General features: G+C 37.0%; 1 protein-coding gene across 1 annotated transcript in view; it reads left to right on the top strand.

Moving 5' to 3' along the window:
• The window catches only part of PGM2L1 (phosphoglucomutase 2 like 1), a 41,718-nt gene that overhangs the window by 5,371 nt on the left and 12,770 nt on the right, over positions 1–23,577 (top strand). The window contains exons 2-9 of the mRNA XM_070425618.1: positions 8,911–9,078; positions 12,366–12,472; positions 13,157–13,241; positions 16,765–16,848; positions 20,095–20,288; positions 21,140–21,329; positions 21,643–21,740; positions 22,538–22,718. Coding sequence (XP_070281719.1) covers positions 8,911–9,078; positions 12,366–12,472; positions 13,157–13,241; positions 16,765–16,848; positions 20,095–20,288; positions 21,140–21,329; positions 21,643–21,740; positions 22,538–22,718 — 1,107 coding nt within the window. The remainder of the gene's footprint in view (positions 1–8,910; positions 9,079–12,365; positions 12,473–13,156; positions 13,242–16,764; positions 16,849–20,094; positions 20,289–21,139; positions 21,330–21,642; positions 21,741–22,537; positions 22,719–23,577) is intronic.

The raw sequence follows: 23,577 nt of genomic DNA, 5'->3' as shown, positions 1-23,577 counted from the left end.
GAGATTGTGGAAATTAGCCAGTTGTGGTAGAGCCTGGACCAGAGCTTGGATCTGCCACTTAGTTCAATCCAATTTTTACAATAACAGTTTATATTATATTGTTTTGTTCACATTTTTATAATAATTTACTTAATTTGGCATTTAATCAATGAAAAGTACAGAATGCATATGGCTTTATCAATCTTGGGAAATATTAGTACTTATCACTTGAATTTATTTGTATAGTGTTTCAAACTTTGTAAAATAACCTAATATTTTTTTTTTATATTCACAGCAACCTTGAGTGGTGGGCTAGCGGCTAGGGAGTGCTTATCCCATTTTTACAAGTAAAGAAACTTCATTTCAGAAAAGGAAAATGGCTTGCTCAAGGACATATGGCTTTTCAGTAGTAGAGTTGGGACTAGAACCCAGGTCATTTGACCTTTACTCTAATTTCCTTATCCTGTACTAGACCTTATAATCTGAATACTTAGCAAATGTTAGTGACATCATCACCATGTTTCAGGGACCGCATTAAAACCATTTTGTCCTTTTTAAAAGCTGGAATAGGATGTAATATTAAGCAGAATACATTATCATGAAATTTTTTTTAAAGAGCTATATTTGCTCCTCAGCAGTTGCTTTGGTCTCCTTGGCAACAACATTCTCCTTCTGTCCAAGAAATTTAGTACATACAAACAAGAGTTTGGATTTATTTCTCTTTTTAAAAATAAATTTATTTTTCTTTTTTATTTCCAATTTTTTTTTACATTTTCCTCAGTTTCTATCATTTTCTTTTTAATTTATTTGTGTTTATTTCAAAGAAATACATGCTTATGATTAAAAATAGTATAAGAGGGATTATAATGGGAAGTACTGTTTTTAACTGCCTCTTCGCATCTGCAATTTGCCCTTTAAAAGCCATTTTCAGCTTTGTTTTTAGTTATTCTCATGGTTACCATCAAAAGACTAAATGATGTGCTAGTACCACCATCCCTTGATTTATTTTAGATATCCTCTGTCAAATACATGCTATGAAAAAAATGGGAGCTCACTCGCACTATTCTGTACCCCTCCTAAATTTCATTATGCCATCAGTTTTCATTATTCTTCTGAAAGTTTACATAATGTAATTAGCGCTAACAAAGTCTGCAGAACAAGAAGCCCAGCTCACAAACACAGAGTTCCTAATTGGCCATTCTACTTAGGAACAGACTGGCAGAAAATATGCCTATATATACAGAAACAGAGAAAACCCATACCAGCTTTCCAGAAAAATCTGTGGATGTCAGTGACTAACCGAGGTCAAGTTATGTAAAGAAAACAAACATTATTTGCTTATTTGAATTGTTTTTTACCTACTTTATATGTCTGTTCTATTTTTTTTTAAGAAATATGTCTTCCCCCCCACCCCCAATAAAAGGTTGAATAGTAACTTAGTGCAGATTTTACTAAAGGAGTGTATTTTCACGAAATTGCTCTCTGCATTATTGCTAATTAGTACTGAGGCTGCTGCCCTCTGGTGTTGGGAGTTAATGGAGAAAATGATTAATGCTGGTGGAAAGAATAGACAGGCAGTAGTGTATCCAATCCTGCTTGAGATCTTCCACAACAAATAATTTAGTGAGCACTGTCTCTTACCAAAAAAAACTATGAATATTGTCATATTCAATGCCCAAGAGAGTATGAAAATTATAGTGTAAATGAAAAATACTGTGCTTCTTACATTCAAAGGCATTTTCGTTTTCAGCTAACCAAAATCTTATTAGAAAAATCTCTTCAATAAACTCAGTATAAGTAGTAGTTTTATTTTGTGGTTTCTGTGTCAGAATGTTCTCATGTAATTTTCCCTTTGAAATATTTTATTATTTATGCAAATAAAAATTAGAGAAAACATAAATGCCCACCAATAGGGCAAAGGATAAATAAACTGGAACGCTCTGCAGTAGTTGAAAAGATTAGCATAGATACTATATGTATTGAAAGGATATTCAATTAAATAAGTAAGTTATAGAGCATCACATACAATTTAATACCATATCCTCCTATATAATAAAAGGGTAATATGCAAATTGACCAAATGGTGGAACGACTGGTCGCATGACGCACACTGACCACCAGGGGACAGATGCTCAATGCAGGAACTGCCCCCTGGTGGTCGGTGCACTCCCACAGGGGGAGTGAGGCTCAGCCAGAAGCCCTGAGCTGGGCTCACGGCTGGCGAGCGCAGCAGCGGTGGTGGGACCCTCTCCCACCTCCACGGCAGCGCCAAGGATGTCCTACTGCCGGCTTAGGCCTAGCCTAAGCCGGCAGTAAGACATCCCCTGAGGGCTCCCAGACTGTGAGAGGGCGCAGGCTGGGCTGAGGGGACCCCCCCCCACGAGTGCATGAATTTTGTGCACCGGGCCTCTAGTATATATAATAAAAAGAGATAAAGCATGCCCTAACTGGTTTGGCTCAGTGGATAGAGTGTTGGCCTGCAGACTGAAGGGTCCCGGGTTCGATTTCAGTCAAGGGCATGTACCTTGGCTGCGAGCACATCCCCAGTAGGGGGTGTGCAGGAGGCAGCTGATAGATGTTTCTAACTCTCTATCACTGTCCCTTCCTATCTGTAAAAAAATCAATAAAATATATTTTTTTAAAAAGAGATAAAGCAAAACTACATTTCCCTAAGTATGTAGATGCAAGAAAAGTTCTGAAAGGATTCATCACAAACAGTACTGGCTCCCTCAAAGCAGGCATATGGGAATGAGGTTAATAGTCAAAGATGTTTGTAGCTTCATCTATATTATTAGTACTTTTTTATGCAAAGAAAATGTACTGATGTCGTTTGTAATAATAATCTCTATATATAAAAGCCTAAGTGACTGTTACAACTGGTCAACTGAACAACTGGTTGCTATGACACACACTGACCACCAGGGGCAGACGCTCAATGCAGGAGCTCCCATAGTGTGCTCCCATAGCCAACCTCCCATGGCTGGCCAACTTCCCGCAGTCCCTACCCCTAGCCGACCTGCCCAGATCGGCTCGATCGGGACTGGGTGAGACGGGCCCTGATCGGCCCTAATCGCTGGCCAGGCCGAGGGACCCCACCCATGCACGAATTCATGCACCGGGCCTCTAGTTAAAAATAAAATATAAACAGAACATTTTGACTGTGAAATTGGTGCGCTTGGGAGGAGGGTGGGATCCCTCAGCCTGGCCTGCGCCCTCTCACAGTCCTTAGTGCTGCCGTGGAGCGGGGAGAGGGCCCTGCCACCACCGCTGCGCTCGCCAGCCATGAGCCCAGCTCAGGGCTTCTGGCTGAGCCTCACTCCCCCTGTGGGAGCGCACAGACCACCAGGGGGCAGCTCCTGCGTTGAGCATCTGTCCCCTGGTGGTCAGTGTGGGTCATGCAACCGGTTGTTATGCCATTTGGTCAATTTGCATATTATCCTTTTATTATATAGGAGGATATGGTATTAAATTGTATGTGATGCTCTATAACTTACTTATTTAATTGAATATCCTTTCAATACATGTAGTATCTATGCTAACTGTCTGACTGCTAGTTCTTAAGAGCAATAGGAATTCAGTCAGGAAGACCTTATGTAAAAAGTAGAATTTGAGCTTGATGGATAAGTAGGATAGGAATAGACTATGGATATAGAGGCAGAAAACTTAAGGTGGGAGAAATAAAAAAATGGAAAATGAAACTGATCAGGGAAATGAGACTGAATGGGGCATTTAAGAACAATGAAGAGATTTTAAGAAACTAAAATATAGCACATGTTTTTGAACTGCTGAGGTGGTTAAGAATAGATGACAGAAAACTAGTGTTTTTTGAGTGATCATATGCCAGACATAGTACTAAATGCTTCCATGTTAAAAAATCTCTTTTAATCTTAACTCCCAAGGATTGTTTGAGGTAGTTATTCCCATTTTTTAACCTATACACAAACTCAGGCTCGGAGAAATGAAGAAAGTATTTGAATCTAAAATGGGTTTGATCCCTGACCAGTGCTGCTAAATGGTTATAGCATTGGTCTGTGCACCTAATGTCAAGGGTTCAATTCCTGGTCAAAGTAGGTTCCTGGATTGCCTGGTCTGGGCACACGTGGGAGTCAATCAATCGATGTGTCTCTCTCATATCTCCCTCCCCCTTCCCCTCTCCCCTCCCTTCCTCCCACTTCCCTCTCCCACTCTCTCTCAAAGTTAATGGAAAAAATATCCTTGGGTGAGGGTTAACAACAACAAAAGTGGTTTAGACTTTTCTGCCCTTTAGGATCTGGTCCCACCCTTCCTAACCTTTACATTTTGGTGTAACTGGCATTGGACGCTATTGTTGGTTCTTGGATGATTAATCTGGCTGCAGTATGTAACTAGGATAGGATGGATTGGAGTTGTGGAGGGTAGCCTAGAGACTCTTCTAGAAATATGGATATCAAAGTTTTACATTAGGATACTTATTGAGCCTTTTAAGAAAACTAAGGAAGAAGTAATGGGACTTATTAATAAATTGATTTATTTCTTTTTAAAAATATAGAGAATGATAAACAGTTCCCATTTTGTTAAATCATAAAATTTTGCTAAATTTGAATCAGATCTCCTTTTTAAAGAAATAAGCAAATTACAGATTCAGTTTAATTTCCCATACTCACTTCCAGACCCCATTGTCCCCCTTTTCTCCTTTCCCCAAAGTAACCAAGGCATATCTAGGAATTTTAGATAAATTTTAGAAAAATTATCTAAATTTCCTGTTTGGTTAAAAAATCGTTTTGTTTTTCACTTAATCAAATGAAGATAACCCTGGGAGTTAAATAGCTCCTTTAAAAAAATCACAGTCAAAATGATTTCAATGCCTGAAAACACTCAACAAAAGTAAAGTATTATATATCTTATCAATCCTATATAATAATAGGCAAACATGGTAATTGACCGTACCTTTGCTACGCCTCCCATAGGCTAATCAGCAAGATATGCAAATGAACCACCAACAAAGATGGCGGTTAATTTGCATATGTAGGCGCGAAGCGGCAGAGCGAAGACTGAAGGCGGCTCCAGCCAGGGCAGCGAAGGCTTGAAGGCGGCTCCGGCCAGAGTGAAGGCCTGAGTCCCGGGTGCCGGAGGAAAACCGGTGCCGGCAGCCAGGGGAAAAGAAGGCCTATTGCACGAATCTTTTCGTGCAACAGGCCTCTAGTATATATATAAAAGGCTAAATGACCGACCATCCATCTGTCTGACCATTCTACTGAATGACCAGCCGGTACATATGACGTGCACTGGAAATTTAAAAATAAATGTTGACTCAACACATGCGCGATACATATACAGCTCTCGCTGGCGCCAATCGCACGCAACGTATGTATCTGAAAACCAACTATTGGCACTTTGTTGTTATATCATGTTTTTGTTTATTAGTCAATTTTTCAATCATTGTTTTTATCAATGTTGTTTTTACATCATGTTTTTGTTACTTTTATATCATGTCTGTTGTTTTTATATCATGTTATTATTAATCAATTTATATATTATTTTCATATACATTTTACTAATTTTCTTTCATCTCTGACACTTCTATTATAGAAAAAGGGTGAATAATGATACTAAAATATTTTGTATTTTAATTTTATAATACTATTTTATATATACTATTTTGACATGTAATTTTTGCAGTAGCGTAATTATTGCATGAATCTTTCTTCTAATTATTTTCCTTTCAATGTACACAAATCCATGCACCAGGCCACTAGTAATATATAAATACTTAGTATATAACTTTTGAAAATGTGGATACTATTAACTTATCTCTAAACAGTACACTAGTACAAGATTTTCAGAAGCTATATTAATAGAATGAAAGTCAACAATAAAATAACATTAAATACAGACTAAGATATTCATCTAAGTAGAAATGTCATACTTTATAAAAATAATATTTATTTGTGATTTCTGTAAAATTAGATTCATACATAAAATAAATGACCTAAACATCTTCTCCCCAAATACCAAGGAACTTTTACATAATTATAAAGAAAAACTTAACAGTAAGAGAGTTATTATACTATAGTACAACAGTACAACTCACACCAATGTGTATTTGTTTTTGTAATTTTCATGCCGTTGGGGGGAAAAAGAACCTGTTTTATAAAGCACTGAGAATTCAAGCACCTTTTAAGTATTGAGTGTTTGATTTTGTGTGTTTTAAGAGGTAGTTAACTTGAACACTAATTGCAAACTGTTTCTTGAGAGGCTGCTCAAATCTCGATTTATTCTTTTATCCTTAGCCGAAGTCTAACTCACATACATAGCACAGGAGTCAGCCAGAGAGTTGGGCAGAGTCCATGTGCAGAATGTCGTGTTCTCCGCCTCCAACTCTCTCCTTTCTGGACATATATCCCTGTGGTTACCCTGAACTCTGTGCTCTGGTTCTTCAGGCCACAAGGACTGTAGAAGTTTCACTGGTGTTTTAGTCACTGTGCACGGTTCAGATTAATACCTGCCTTTACGTTAAACGCAATAAAAATGGGAAACTCACCCTGTACTGGTCCTTTGTCCCAAGTGTCAACTCCCTTTTAGAATCATTTACATTTGTCCACTCTCCAGTATCTTCAGGTCTTTGTGGGTTTGGTTTGGTTTCTTTGTTTTTGTATTTTGTCTAGAGTTTACAGTTGTTACCTGTGGGAAGGTCAGATATTGTTGGAGTTTACAAGGCCATGTAGGAAACAGATGGTTTAAAATGATTTTTCTGTTTGTTGATACAAAGAAATGCAATTGACTTTTGTATATTGACCTGGTATCCAACAACCCTACTATTTTTTAACATTCACTCTAAAAATTATTTACTGTTGGAAGTGCTTATGTGCTCAACCATTTTATCTGTAAATATGTGTTTTGTTTCTTTTGCAGTTCTTGCACTTTTTGTCTCTTTTTCTTGCTTTACAGATTTAGCTAGGACTGCTAGCCATTATCAGATTCAGGAAGTTCCTTTCTATTTCTTGTGTGCTAAAATTTAAAAGTATATACAGTTGACACTTGAACAATACAGGTTTGAATGACACAGGTCCACTTATGTGCATATTTTTTTTCAATAAATATGCAGTGAGCCCTTTGTATCCCAGGTTTTTTATCCGCAGTTGGAAATTCATGAATGCAAAGGGCCGACTGTATGCATTGATCTGTGCCATTTTATATGAGGGACTTGAGCGTCTATAGATTTTGGTATCTGTAGAGGTCCTGGAACCAATTCCCCACAGATACCAAGGGACTGTAGTTTTTGAGGAGTCAAAAGTTATATGCTGATATTTGATAGCACACGGTTGGGTACCCTAAACCCCTGCATTGTTCAAGGATCAGCTGTGTATATTTACATATATTCATCTTAGGTTGAGTTCCCTAGAAGCTGAGAGGGGGATTCTTGTGTAAATGATTTATAAAAGGACTGCTCTAAAGAGAAACCTGTAAGGGAGTGAGGAAATACGGATAGGGAAAGGAAAGAACTAAGCAATGATTTAGTTTCAGGTGAAATTGAACCTCAACTTGATTCGTTGGCCCTATAGAGTATTAATTGCATAATGGAGTCATAACCCTGCACTAAACAGTCATTGGCTGTTGGCCATGGGGAAGGTGTGTATAACTTTCATGTGTTCTGCACAGATTCAGAAACAGAGACAAAAGGGATGGTTACCAGAAGGGAGGGGGTGGGGAAAAGGGTGAAAAAGGGAAGGGGAATTTAGTCAATAAGATTGTGATTAGTTTACATGGTGACAGATGATTATTAGAATTAGTGGAGTGATCACATTATAAGATATAAAAATGTTGAATCGCTATATTGTACACCTGAAACTAATACAACCAATGTAAGATTGTATACCAGTAAATAAAAAATAAATTTATCAAACCAAAACCAGAATGCAAGGTTGGTATAATATTCAAAAATCAATCAAGGTTATCCACAACTTTGACAGGTTAAAAAAGAAAAATCATGTAACAATTTCAACAGATGCAAAGTGCCTAATAAAGTTAAACATTTGTTACATAAGATAAAATCTAACCAACAAGGACTATATATAAATTCAGTGTGTGTGTGCTAAGATCCTGTTAAGATCCCCCCAGAGATCCATTTAACTAGTTGGTTGTGTCCATTTCCAGCTACTATAGGTACTACTGCTATGAGTTCACACATGTCCATCCTTCTCTGGAGAACTGCCCTAGGATGATCAGAGCCAGCTTGTGCAATTCCACTTCTTTCTCTGCCAGCTTATTTCACTTAGCACAATACCCTCTAGATCCCTACACGTTGTCACAAATGGCAAGATTTCATTCTTTTTGATTGCTGTGTAATATTCCATTGTGTATATGTACTACATCTTCTTTATCCATGTATCTATCAACAGACACATAAGCTGCTTCCATATCTTGGCTATTGTAGATTTTGCTGCAATGCACATAGGGGAGTATATATATTTTTTAATAATGTCTTCTCATTTTCTTTGGATAAATACCTGGGAGTGGAATTGCTTTAAGGTAAGTCCTGAAACCATAAAACTCAAGAAAACATAGCAAGTAAACTATCTGACATCAGTCAGAGTAATATCTTTGTGAACACGTCCCCTCATGTAAGGGAAACAAAATTTAAAAATAAACAAATGGGACTACGTCAAACTAAAAAGTTTCTTCACAGTGAAGGAAACCTTCAACAAAACAAAAAGGCAACCTACTGACTGGGAGAATATATTTGCAAATTATATATTTGATAAAGGATTGATAGCAAAATATATAAGAAACTTATACAACTCAATAACCGTGACCTCCTGGTTCATAGGTCGACTCTCAACCACAGAGCCATGCTGGTTGGACTATACATAGTATTTATTGGCTCCTTGGAAAGACTTCATATTAGGACTCTGCTTGTGATCCTGATTAAGTTTTAATACTTCTTTTTTATAGAATCCCAAAACAAAAGAGCAAATTGAAAATCTGTTACGAAATGGAATGAATAAGGAACTGCGGGATCGTCTTTGTTGCCGAATGACTTTCGGAACTGCAGGACTTCGTTCTGCTATGGGGGCAGGATTTTGTTATATTAATGACCTTACAGTAATACAATCAACACAGGTAAGTCTGTACACTTTTTATCACTCGATGTTTTTTACCGTATAAATTAGGTAGTGCCTTTCTAAAAACAAAAAACAAAACCTTCATATCCAGGAAGATACTCTCTTGTAGGTAAATAAAAAAAGAATAAATTCTGATCTTTGATTTATCTTAGAAGGCATTTCTGTATCTTCAAGGTCAAAGACTAAATTTCTCAGTAGGAGTTATTTTGGTTGTCCTTGTCACCTTCTTGACAGTGTTACTTTGCATTTGTCTTAAATAGGTGAAATCTTTTGGTTAGCTTTTGTCTTGTGATTTAACAAGGCTTAAAATGGTCAAAATTCTTTTCTCTAGAGCCGTAAAGCAAGAAACAATTTCTTTTGGCTCTTCTAACAAATGAATATTGACATTTCCTATTTAGATTACCCATTTTGGCATATGGCCATTGATACAGGTTAATCAGAGTATTTGGAAAATTTAGTTGAAAATATTTCGCTTGGTTCTTCATATCCATTTGAGAGTTCTTTAAGACAGTGTATGACATGATACCATTTATTTTATTTCTCCCCATTTTATGCAACTTATTTTGGAAACAAGAAACTAATTACTTTTCTTTCCAGTGAATCATTATCATTGCTTCAAGGAACTATACTTGCTTGAAGGCCAAAATGATTTGGCATATACTAAAAATAGATCTGGATTAGAGAAATGTTCAGTAGTCATAATTCTAATTGACCCTGGCAAACAGAAAATTATCTTTAGCCTTGTTCCGAGGGAATGCTCTAAAGCCAAGGGCTAATGCAGGGTATGGGGATGAAGGGATGACAACATACATACCACCTCCCCACCCCCATCTCCTCATCTACAGATGCTTCAGTTCAATCTTTTTTATATATTGGGTTTCCTCTTAACCTTTCATTGTAAATGAAGACCCCTTGACTTAACAAAATGGGGTGGAGGAGCTGTTTGAAAAACAATTTCTATAGAAGTGCAAATTTTTACAGGAGTTGAGTGTGAAGTAGAAAAGTCAGATGGAATCTGATTCTTCAGCCTTAGCCCTTTTCAGAATCTAGGTAGAGGGAGATAAGATAAAATGGATTTTTATACCAGAGAATAATAGAATAATATGAGGTTCTGTAAGGTTTTAGGATAGATCATTAGAAATAAATAAGTGGGTGAAACTAGCCCAGGGGTGGGCAAACTTTTTGACTCGAGGGCCACAATGGGTTCTTAAACTGGACCAGAGAGGCCACAACAAAAGCATGGATGGAGTGTTTGTGTGAACTAATATAAATTCAAAGTAAACATCATTACATAAAAGGGTATGGTCTTTTTATTTTTTAGTTTTATACATTTCAAACGGGCTGGATCCGGCCCGCGGGCCGTAGTTTGCCCATGGCTGAACTAGCCAATTTGGGTGTGCATGTGCACACACACACATACACACACAGAAAGTAAGTTGGGAAGAATAATTGTTCTTTTTTTAGGATTTTTAAATTGATTTTTAAAGAGAGAGAGGAAAAGAGATGGAGAGAGGAGAAACATTGATGTGAGAGCAAAGCACAGATTGGCTGCCTCCTGCACGCCCCTACCAGGGATCGAGCCTGCAACTCAGGCATGTGCCCTGACCTAGAATTGAATCAGCAGCCTTTCAGTGCATGGGACGATGCCCAATCAGCTGAGCCACACTAGCCAGGGCAAGAATAATTATTCTTTTTTAAATATATATATTTTTATTTATTTCAAAGAAAGAAGCGAGAGGGAGAGAGAAATAGAAACATCAATGATGAGAGAGAATCATCAATTGGCTGCCTCCTGAGCATGTGCCCTAACCAGGAATTGAACCGTGACCTCCTGGTTCAAAGGTCGATGCTCAACCAGTGAGCTATCATGGGCAGAATAATTATTCTTGAAAGAGCCCTGGAAGAAGAGTCCAGAAGTCCCTGGGGCCTCATTTGGTGCTGCCACATAGTTACAACAGTGCCTTCCACGTGGTAGGTTTTTACTTAATGTGTATAACTTAGTTTTAGTTGAATGAATGGCCTTGGGCAAGTCATTAAATGGAGCATCAATCTTATTCTGCTTCCTTTTTGAAGAGATGTTAAAAGTTAGACAAAAATAGAAATGATATCTGCATTTCTCTTTTCAGGGTTGTAAGGATTGAGTGTGGCAATATTTGTGAAAGTAGTTTTAAAGAACTTGTTACAATATGAAATACTAGAGGCCTGATGCACGAATTCATGCATGAGTGGGGTCCGGCTGGCTCACCCCAATCAGGGCCAATTGGGGGCAGGGCCAGCTGGGGGGAGGGGCCCCAGGGCGGTTGGCAGACTAGCCCCGCCCCCTGGTCAAACTCCGGTCAAACTCTTGGTCAAGGGGACAATTTGCATATCACCCTTTTATTATATAGGATTATTTTTAGAAATGAAAGTGTTAATGTTAGCAAATCATTCATAAGATAGTTAAATGGTTTTAGGTATTTTCATGATGTTTTCAATATTAAATACTTCATTTTTTTGTCACCCTTGACTGTTTTATAGTCCTAGTTTATAGGATTTTCTTTTCTGTGAGATTTTAAGACCAAGGAATTACAAATGGGATAAGCCATTTTAAGAAATGTTCTAATGAAGGTTTATGTTGTTGATTAAAAATGTGTCATAAATAGGTGAAATCTTTTTTTTTTTTAATATATTTTATTGATCTTTTACAGAGAGGAAAGGAGAGAGATAGTTAGAAACATCGATCAGCTGCCTCCTGCACACCTCCTACTGGGGATGTGCCCGCAACCCAGGTGCAACCCAGGTACATGCCCTTGACCGGAACCGAACCTGGGACCCTTCAGTCCGCAGGCTGATGCTCTATCTACAGCACCGAACCGGTTTCGGCTAGGTGAAATCTTTTGATTAGCTTTCGTCCTGTGATTTAGAAAGGCCTAAAATGGTCAAAATTTTGTTCTCTAAGCCTTACGGCAAGAAACAATTTCTTTTGGCCCTTCTAACAATATTTTTAGCATGTCCCATATTTTTCCCCCTTCGTGTTTTATGTAACGTATTGGGTTTAATATTTACAATTAAGTAAATTAAGATAATTTTTGTGGTATTAAATGTTTCTGGAACTCCGGGAAATATATGTTTGACATCTCACCTTTGAGGATTGAACAGTATTGTTTCCACATTGGGGCATAAAGGCAGAAGCCAGATTCCCAGATTCCCATAAGCTGCACACTGCACATAAAAATAATAGATTTTAAATCGTAGAAAGATGCAGGCATTAGTCAGGAGCTAATGTTTTGTGTTTATCTGCTTCAGGGGATGTACAAATACCTGGAGAGATGTTTCTCAGACTTCAAGCAGAGAGGCGTTGTCGTTGGGTATGATACCCGGGGGCAAGTAACTAGCAGCTGCAGTAGCCAGAGGTACAGTGTTCATTGTTTCAGACATTAATATGGATTAGGGGGAAAAAAACCTTAATTTTTCCCACCAGTAGCAGGATATCTGAATGAGGAAACTCAATAAGAAATGTGATCATATGCTAATATTTATTTTAGAGCTGAAATAGAGGCATTTCAAAGATAAGCTTTAGCTTTTTCAGAAAGGAGCAGCATTTAAAAATATTTAGAGTTAGTATTTAGAACGGCATCATGCTTATTTTATGATTTTCTATTTTGACCAAGGCACTGGGTAGGAATAATGAGGTAGCTTATATTTTCTCATTGTAGTCCCATTTGAATAGTTTTAGGGTATTTTTACACATAGATAATCATGATATCTTATTTGTTCAGGGGGTAATTATGCATACTGTTATTTTTACGTTTTTGGGGTTTATTTCTTAGTAAAAGAGCCATCAAAAGATAAATGAGAAAAAAGAAATTAAAATGTCAATTCTCTTTATTGTTAAGCTCCTTTAAAAAAAAATCTCATTTATTTAACCTTTTTAAGTTAAAGCATGAAGCTTAAATAACAGTGATTATAGGAACTGGTTATGTTAGGATATCATATATTCAGAATAATTGTAATAGGAAACATTTATTATGGAAGTTAGGTTTCTAGAAAGTATAGTAAGACTAAGTGAAATCTTTTTTCTCTCTCTCTTTTTTTAGGCTTGCTAAACTCACTGCTGCAGTCTTATTGGCTAAAGATGTTCCTGTGTACCTTTTTTCAAGATATGTTCCTACACCTTTTGTAGTAAGTGTGTTATGTTATTAATCTTACAGTTTGCTGCTCTGGAAGAGATTTCTTAAGTCAACCAGGATTCAAATATTTGTCCTGCATGTAGTTGTCAATTAAGTGATATGAGGTGCCAAAAGAAGAATCAAAGGAAAACAGTGTTGCTCTGAATTTATTTTCATTCAACAAGCATGTGCTAAACCAAGTAAGAATTTGATCTGTAACAAACTGACAAATCCAGAGTCATGGTGGAGTATTTTAATACTATTCTTTCAGAAATTGATTTATTAGACAGGCAAAAACAATTAAGGATAGCTTTGAATACACTGTTAGTATGTTTGATCTGTGTGTGTGTGTGTGTGTGTGTGTGTGTGTGTAAAAACCCTGTACTTGGTGATGGTAGGATGTTCATTCTTATCAAGCAGGATCATATAGGAAACCTCAAATACCAGAGAACTGTTTATTAAACTATAGTCCTGGACCCTAGTGCAATAAGATTAGAAGTGAGAAATCCAGTGTTAGGATTTTAAAAACACTTTTATAAAGATATCATAGTGAAGATTAAAAATTACAGGCAACCCTTGCTTTGCGTGGTGGCGCAGGACTGTAAAACCATAGAAATCGAGCTAAATCATTAATGGGAAAAATTGTAAACTTTAATTTTTTTTGTCAAAACATAGAAACACTCTTAACCCTTACTTTAAAATTTTTTGTCAAAACCTTAAAACATTTGTAAACCTTACTGTTGGGTCCCTTTGTACACCATAAGCATCTATAGACACAAGCGGCGAACCTTCCCCACACACCACGCGCGTCTATAGCGGCAAACCTCTACGTGGAAAGGCATTTGGTATGCTCTTCTGCTAGTATTGGTACAAAACAGCGAAAAGAAACCAAATACTTCTGTAAACAATGTAATGTTCCAGTATATTCAAAATATTGTGGCGTGTGGGGATGGTTTCCATTTTGGACACGTGGCAGTTAACTGATTTAAAAATGTATAGGGAAAATAAAAAATAGTAAACCTGTTATTTATTTAGTAACTGTAATTTAAAATATTGAGGACTAAAGTGTTTTATTCCTTTGTAAAATAACTTATTAAGAGTATGACCAGTGCTTGCTTCTTGTCATATCCCTTAACAATATAATGAGCATCTTTTCTATGCCTTAGTGAATTGTCACACTCCTCAGTTTGGATCAGCTTCCCACATTTTATCCTCGGTACTTTCAATATTATGAACTCTCACTGAGAATTCCTTTTTTTTTTTTTTTTTTTTGCCAGTATCACTTCCTCTGGGACATCTTCATCCTTTTCATCACAACTCTAGCTCTCACTTCAATCCATACGTTCACCTTCACTAGGCTCTCCTGGTTGCAGATCTAGAGTCTTTTGAATGACAGCAGTGTTATCAACATTCCCAGTTATTTTTTCCTATAATTCCATTGCCATTCGATTCAAATTTCATTTCCACCATTATCACTTTTGTGTTTTTGCTGCATTTTCATCTTTGTTGGCTAGTTCCTTCTTTCAGTTATCCATTTTTGCAAGCTATAGTTAATATAGCATAGTAACTGAAATTTAAACATGTTGTGAGAAGACTAGGATTATTTACCTAAAGCATGGTGCCAGACATTTGTGTGTATTGGAACTGTGCAATGCAAGGACTGCCTATATTTAAAACTGAGCAACAATAAGTAGCAAAAATTATGGGCTATAACTAAAGCCCTGCTTAAAGGCAAATTTATAGTCTGTGAATAAATTAGGAAAAAAATATTAAAAATGATGAGCCAAGCTATTTAACTTAGTATGTTAGAATGAAAACAGAATAAATACAAATAAAGTAAAAGGAAGGGAATAATAAAGCTATAAGGAAAATCAAATAGGAAACAAAGAAAAGAGTACCAACAAAAGAGTAAGTTGGCTCTCTGAAGAAACTAATAAAATAGTCAAACCTTTAAGTGTACTCAAGAAAAATAATAAATACAGTAGAGATTAAGAAAAGCACAATATTCTGAATAACATAATGCAAATAAATGTAAAAGCTTAGATGAATTTCCCAATTTCCTATAGTAATTGATACATCAAAACTGTTAAGAAATAGAAAACCTGGCCCTAGCCAGTTGTACTCGGTGGTTAGAGCATTGGCTCGCAGACTGAAGGGTCTCGAGTTTCTACTCTAGTCAAAAGCACGTACCTCAATTGCAGGCTCCATCCCTGGCCCTGCTCAAGGCACTGTATGAGAGGCAACCAATCAATGTGTCTCTCTCACATTGATATTTCTCTCTCTCTGTCTCTCCCCCTCCCTTCCATTCTTCTAAAAATCAATAGAAAATATCCTCGGGTGAGGATTAACAAATCAATCAATCAATAAATAAAAAGAAATGGAAAACCTTAATAAGTGTCTAACCACTAAAGAAATTAAACAGATATATATTTTTAAATCTTTTCAAATTAAATATGCCAACTCCAGGTGATTTTATAGGCAAGTTTTACCAAATGTTTGAGGAAGAGATAATATCTCTATAAATGGTAACTAGTGATTTACTGGAAATATACTGAGTGGCTCAAAGAATTGAAGGAGTTGTTAAATAATTAGTTCTAATGATTTACAGAAACCAGGAAGGATCCAGAAATTTAGAACATTTTTATAGGATTCTGCCACTGGGTTGCCAGTCCCAACTCTGTCAATCCCTGTGTGGCCTTCCTCTCCTATTGAAGGTAGATTTGCTCAGCTGGTAGGGAAGGTATTTTTAGCAGTCCCAAATTCACAGCCTTTATCAACATAACCTTGAGTTAAAAGGCAGTCCTCCTTGTGTACCTTCACCAGAGAGGCTTGCGTCATGAACCAGTTTCTGAATTAAATCAAGGGATAAGTTCCTCTGGTCAGTACTGGACCACGTGTCCATCCCTCCATGGCCAGGAGGAGAGAAGTTGGATGTAATGGTAGAAGAGTAGAGGGAACATCCTACAAAGAAAAAGTGAAACTGAACCTCTAGGCATTAACTTTGACAACAAAGATGGTGAGTTAACCTTTATATGATATAGAGGCCACAGAGTATATATACAGATTTCCAATTTTTTTTTCCAGATTTTCAAATTGGAAGGCAAGAGACCTATATTCTACCCTTGAATCTCCTCCCTTATGATTGTATAATGTTGGATAAACCTCAGTGTAAAATTTTTTGGATTAGGTGATTTCTAAATTTACTTCCAGCTCTCACATTTTATGATTATATTCATCACTCATATCTCCAGAGTCTAGTGGAGTGTCTGGCATATAGTAGATGCTCATGAAATGTTTGTTAAATGAACAAAGTAATAAAAAACATAGGACTAAGTTAAATGAGACTAGCGGGGAAAAGCCATTCAGCCTAACAGGTGGTTACTGTTGACCTTTTAGAAATGGGCCCCACCCAATGAACCAGAGTTGATGGTTGAGGTTGTAGGCTATTTATATCTTGATGTCTTTTCCTGTTATTTAGTTATTCTAATGTCACATGTATGAGTAGCCAGGAAATTATGCTGTTGCTGTTTTTTCAGCCATATGCAGTCCAGAAGCTCAAAGCAGTTGCAGGTGTGATGATTACAGCATCTCACAACCGCAAAGAAGATAACGGATACAAGGTAAACCTTGGGCTCCTATTCTTTGCTTATTTACATGTTCCTTTCTTATTTAAATAATAAGTGCTGAGTTTATTTTCTACACTGGGGAGCAGAACTAGACATTGGGGACAGGGAGATAAAAACATTGAGGCCAACCCTCAAAGAATGTGTATTCCTAATGGCCCTTATTACTTCTCAACATGTACTATTATAACAAAAAGTCTCTTCATTGGTCTCATTACTTCTATCTTACTGCCCTCAACTTCCCCGTTCTGTTCCAAATCCATTCTGGGTTCCATTTCAGAAATATAATCATATTGTATCTAAATGAATTGGAGTTTGCAGGAAGAGAGCCAGAGTAATAGTACTTGGACATCACTGTCCTCTCCCTCTAACCTTCTACCAGGGCTCCCCATTGGCCACAGGATCCGCTTGATGTGTCAGCCTCTATGACAGAAAGTATGGGTGGAGAAGGGTGAAGAGTGGCCCTGGAGGGACAAACAGAAAACACACAGCACAATACTGAGCCAGTGTTTGGGGCTCCTGGGTGATGAGTCCATGATCTTATATTTGCTTTTCTTCTTGTGTGGAAGGTCTTCAGGTACACTGGGGGAAATAAAATTTAATAGTAATACTAACCAGCTAAGTGGGTAGTACTACAAGTCACAAAAGCAAGATTAATTCCGTTTTGGATATATTAAGTTTGAGGTATTTGGTCAGCCAGGTAGCAATGTCCTATATGCAGTTAGACATAAAGATCTGTTGATCAGGGGAGAAATCTGGACTGAAGTTATGGATTTGGGGGTCACCATACGTATTAGAGTATGTAAGTGTATTTGGAAGTTCTTTACTTCAAATGTTCAACCATATATTGTCTCTGGGATGAGCAGCCCAGAGACAACACATGGTAGAAAAGCAGGTGCAGAGGGGATCTGTACCGAATATCAACTTTAAGGGAAGGGAGGAAGAAGAATTGCTGGAGATAGGAGAAAGGCCAGAAAATTTTGGTGTCACAAAAACAAAAGGGATGAGAGTTGCAAGGAGGGAAAGAAAGGTCAACTGTCAAGAGAGCTAATGACCCAGATCTCCTCTGAGTATCAGACTCCTATTTCCAACTGCCTAGTAGACATCTCAAAAGTACCATAGTGTCGCCAGAACAGAGCTCTTGATTCCCCCGCAACTTGCCACATATACACCTAAATGTGTTCCTCTCAGTCTTCCCATCTCTGTAAATTGGTGATACCACTCCTTCACTCCTAACATCTAATCCGCTAACAGGTTCTGCACATTCTACATCTACAGTATATGTTGAATGTGTTTACTTCTGTCCATATCTTCTACCTCCCCCATTCCAAAGCATTGTTGTCTTCTGTCTGAACTACAGCATCCAAGCTGGTCTCTTCTCTTCTTCCATTGTTCTCCCCTGCAGTCCATTCTCTACCAAGTGGCCCGATGATCTTTTAAATATAAACAGGTCATGTTACTTTCTTCCTTAAAATTTTCAGTGGGCCTTAACTGGTTTGGCTCAGTGGATAGAGCATCGGCCTGCGGACTCAAGGGTCCCGGGTTCGATTCCAGTCAAGGGTATGTACCTTGGTTGCGGGCACATCCCCAGTGCAGGAGTGTGCAGGAGGCAGCTGATCGATGTTTCTCTCTCATCGATGTTTCTAACTCTCTGTCCCTCTCCCTTTTTCTCTGTAAAAAAATCAATAAGATATATTAAAAAAATTTTTTTTTCAGTGGCTTCTCATTCTTCCAATAAAATCCAAACTCCTTACCTTGGGGCTTACAGGACTCTGTCTCCCTACCTCTTCAACCTCGTTTCATTCATTCCTCTCCTGTGCTCACTACATTCCAGTCACACTATGTTGTCTCTGTTCCTCCAGTTCCTCCAGTATACCCAGCCCTTCTGCGCTTCCAAGGCTTTGTAATTGTTTTTTCCTCTGCTTGGATTGCTCTTCTCCAAATCTTGCAGACTGGCTTGTTTTCATCCTTCAGCTTCCTGCCCAGATGTTTCTTCCTTGACGACCTTCCAGGTCACCTTATCTCAAGTAGCTTCCCTCAGTGACCTGATCTGTCTTGTTTTTTCCTTCGTAGAACTTACCACTATCTCTCATTATCTGCTTTCCTTTCCTTTTCTTTTCTTTTTTTAAATTGATTTCCGAGAAAAAGTGAGAGGGAGAGAGAGATAGAAACATCAACAATGAGAGAGAATCATTGATCGGCTGCCTCCCACCCCCACCCCCACCCCCACTGGGGACTGAGCCCACCACCTGGGCATGTGCCCTTGACCAGAATCGAACCCGGGACCCTTCAGTCCTCAGGCCGATGCTCTATCCACTGAGCAAAACCAACCAGGGCCCTGCTTTCTTTATAATGAATTATCTGTTTGTTTGTTGACATGTTTGTTTGTTGACATGTTTGTTTGACACCCACCCACCCCCATTCCCAATATAATAAGCTCATGCATGAGTGGAGGTATTTAGTCTGTTTTGATATTCATTGTTGTTGAACATATTTGTCACATAGTAAACCTTCAAAGATTTCTTTTTCTTAAAATATAAGCACAAGGTAAAAAATACAAAAGTTAAACAGCCTAAAAAGTTACATAATAAATATTATCACCCCTAAACATTTCCCCCAGTACCCCTTTCAGAAGCAAATACTGTTTCCAATTTTATTTGCCTTCCAGAGATAGTCTATGCATGCGTAATCATATATGCACTTGTCATTCTCTTGTTTTTTTCACAGTACAAAGCAGTATGAAACAGTCTTAGAGATAATTCTCTGCATCGAGTCATCAGTGATGGATGGATGGATGGATAGATAGATAGATAGATAGATAGATAGATAGATAGATAGATCTGCCTCATTGATCATTAAAAACCTATATAGATGAATCCTAATTTATTTGACTGGTCCTCTGTTGATGAATATTTCATTTGTTTCTGATCTACTTATAAACAGTGCTACAATGAATGTTCTTCTATATATAATCTTTATTCATATGTGCAAGTAGCTTTATATAGTCAGTATAGAATAGTAGTTTAAGAGTATGGTTTGGGTTTGAAACCTACCTCTGTGACTCAGAAGCTTTTTGACCTCAATATATCATCAATATACTTTGGCGTTTATTAATCTAGTCCCATGTTGACATTTTCTACTTCACTAATTTGGTGTGCTTCTTTATAAAGTCAAATATCTCTAGCTAAGAAAATATCTGGCCAATATTCCAAGTATTTATAAGTGTATTTGCCTATTATCTAGGTTTATTGGGAGACGGGTGCTCAGATCACATCTCCTCATGACAAGGAAATTCTGAAATGTATAGAAGAATGTGTGGAACCCTGGAATGGTTCCTGGAATGATAATTTAGTGGACACCAGCCCACTGAAGAAAGATCCTCTGCAGGACATTTGTAGTAGATACATGGAAGATCTGAAAAAGATCTGTTTTCACAGGTACCCAAGTGGAACTATAGGATAGTATTACCTTAGAATAAGATTAACAAATAAGGGAAAGAAATACCTATAAAAATGTGTTGGCTGTTTATTATATTTAAAATTGTAGCTAAACAGTTTGTTCATAATAGTAAAAAAGTGGAAATAACCTAAATATCCATCAACTGATGAAGAGATAAATAAAATATGATATATCCAAACAATGAAATATTATCCAGCAGTAAAAGGAAATGAAATACTGATGCAAAATGCAGCATAGATAAGCCTTGAAAACATTATCCTAAGTGAAAGGAGCCAGTCACCAAGGACCACATATTGTATGATTCCAAGTATATGAAACGTCCAGAGTAGGCAAATCTATGGAGAGAGAAACAGACAGAAGATACATTAGTAGTTACTGATGGCTGGGAGGAATGGGAGGGTTAGAGAGTGGCAGCTATGGGGTATGCAGTTTCTTTTGGGGGCAATGAGAATGTTCTAAAATTGATTACGATAATGGTTGAAAAACTCGGAATATAGTGAAAGCCATTGAATTGTACACGTTAAATGGATGCATTGTATAGTTTATTAATTACCTCTCAGTAAAGTCATCAAAAAAAAGTGTAGCTAAATATATGTATTCTCTCTGGATAAGATTAGGGAATTTTCTCTAAAAATTTATTTTGCCTTTTCTATGTCCATATTTTCATAACTACTTCATAAATAGCTAACACAATTGCTAGAAAGCATCCTGGCTTGCAGAGTATATTTTCCCTATCCTACAAAACCGATTTTAGCTTTTTCTATAGCTTGTTTAATTATAGCCCAGATAACGAGCTTTAGATTGATTGAATGATGATTTTTCTTTACAGGGAATTAAACTCAAAGACCACCTTGAAATTTGTACATTCATCTTTTCATGGGGTTGGCCATGACTACGTGCAGTTGGCTTTTCAAGTGTTTGGTTTTAAGCCTCCAATTCCAGTCCCAGAACAAAAAGATCCTGACCCAGACTTTTCTACCGTTAAGTGCCCGAATCCTGAAGAGGGAGAATCTGTGCTGGTATCTTTCTTTTATTTTTAAATTATTATTAGTGTATTAAACTTCATCAACTAGATAGAACTCATTGACAATTCAAAGATTCAAAAAAGCAGAAACCACTTTAGTTTACATCTTTTAAATTATATAGGAGCCATAGGTTCTGTTTTGTTTGAAATCTCTATGATAGATATTCCTACTTCCAGGCTTATTTTAAATTTGGCTGAACTGTATTCCTTCTAAAATTCATCTGACTGGCATAGTGCCTACATTTAGGAATATTAACATTGAATTGAATGTCCTCAGTGCAATCCAGCCTTTTGGGTCACTGTTGCAGGAACTCTCGTTGAGGCTGGCAGAGAAGGAAAATGCCCGGGTAGTGGTCGCCACAGACCCCGACGCAGACCGACTGGCGGTGGCAGAGCTTCAGGAGGAGTCAGTAGACCTGTTATTTGATTAAAAGCTTAAATTTTGATGAACTGTTTTTTAAAGTTGAATAGGCTTGTTGGAAATAATTTTAAAAATAAGGAAATACATCTCCTGTAAGCCCACGATCCAGAAATAAACACCTAGGTTGATATTTTAACATTTTCTTTCTATGTTTTTTGTACTCAAATATTTAAGATATATTTGTTTTTGCAAAATTGTGACCATACTACACAGGATGGGCTAAAAGCAGGTTTATAGTTGAGAGTACGAAAAACACTTTCTTCTTGTATTATTTATTAATGATTGTATTATTTTCCATACGAACAACTGTAAGCCTACTTTTACCCCACCATGTATATAATTTTATGTAGAATATTTTCTATTTAATATCATACTGTGAGCATTTTCCCCTGTCCTTAATTATTGTTTAAAATATTAAATTTTAAAATGGCATAATATCACAACAGATTGCTTATCAATGTGATCATTTCCTAATCTTGGTCCTTTGAGTTGCTATGTATTTTTGCTATTATAATGTTGTGACAACTGTCTTTACGTAGAAAGGACATTATATTAACTTTTTTTCTAATTAAATAGGATAATAAAAGTAACAATTTTTCAAAAGACATTGCTACCATTTCTACTGTAAGCTCACCCCTGGTCAGTTAGAAAAGTAGTCATAAATGTTTTGTCAAAAAGTCCATACAGTAGTGTTTGGGTTGATGATTTGTAGGTCTTGGGGGTCAAGAAGCTTTAATGAGAAGTTACAAAGTTCCTGACTTGAGTTTTTATTCTCCCTGCAGTGGTCACTGGAAAGTTTTCTCAGGAAATGAGTTGGCAGCTCTGTTTGGGTGGTGGATGTTTGATTGCTGGAAGAAAAGTAAATCCGGAAATGCTGATGTGAAGAACATTTACATGTTAGCTACCACAGTCTCTTCCAAAATTTTGAAGGCAATTGCACTTAAAGAAGGATTTCATTTTGAAGTAAGAATAGATAATACCTGTGTGCCACTTTTCTAAACCTATTTCTATAAACTAAAGCCATCTCCTCATCAAAACTGACTTTTATCAATTTCATTTATGATTCCCACTTTTTTTCTAATTTTGTTAACATTTAATCTTTTTGATAGCTTAGACACTTGAGCCAAATTCATCCAGTGTGTGAATTTCTGAAACTAAGATTAGGTGTTCTTTAGAAATTGCATTAATGCTTATTATTCCATGCAATAATATCTGGTTTCCATACTAGGAAAATCTGGTTCCTGGCTTCATCAATAACATAAAATCCGTTCCAAAAAATTGTAGGTGTCCGGGACCACTTGTGTAGGCTTTTCAAGTTCAGTCTTAAGAAACTTCAAGTAGTCTTCTAAATTGCAAATTAAGACCCAGAGATTCTACATCCAAAAAAAATGATGCCTCTCTCTCAGCACAGATCACTAACCTTTGTGAGCCTCAGGCAGTTGACTAAGCTGACTGCCACTGGGACTAATGTCAATGAAGTTGCTTTTCCTCTGCCATCTTTGCCAAGTATTAGTGCAAATGTCACCTCTGGGCATTTTTCTTGAGCCACAGTCAAGCTACGGGTCTTAACATTAATTGTCTGAGTAAAAGAAAATTGTATTTGTCTTAATAAAACAGAGCTTTCAACCTCAGACTTTCTAAAATACAAATAGCAAAATAGAAAAAAATGAAATTTTATTTAAGCCTAAGATTCTGAATTACAAGTAATGTTAACGTTTTTATCATTTATATTTATGGCAAGAAAAATGTATAATGAGCACAAAAGAGAAAAAAGAAATGATTCTAAAGACCAATATTATAAATTTACTTCCTTGTTGTTGTT

This window comes from Myotis yumanensis, unplaced genomic scaffold, assembly GCF_028538775.1.
Source record: "Myotis yumanensis isolate MYYU_CA2020_CCGP unplaced genomic scaffold, mMyoYum1.0.hap1 SCAF_10, whole genome shotgun sequence".
Taxonomy (NCBI): Eukaryota; Metazoa; Chordata; class Mammalia; order Chiroptera; family Vespertilionidae; genus Myotis; species Myotis yumanensis.
Note: the sequence above shows the minus strand (reverse complement) of the source record. Positions and strands in the feature narration are given on the sequence as shown.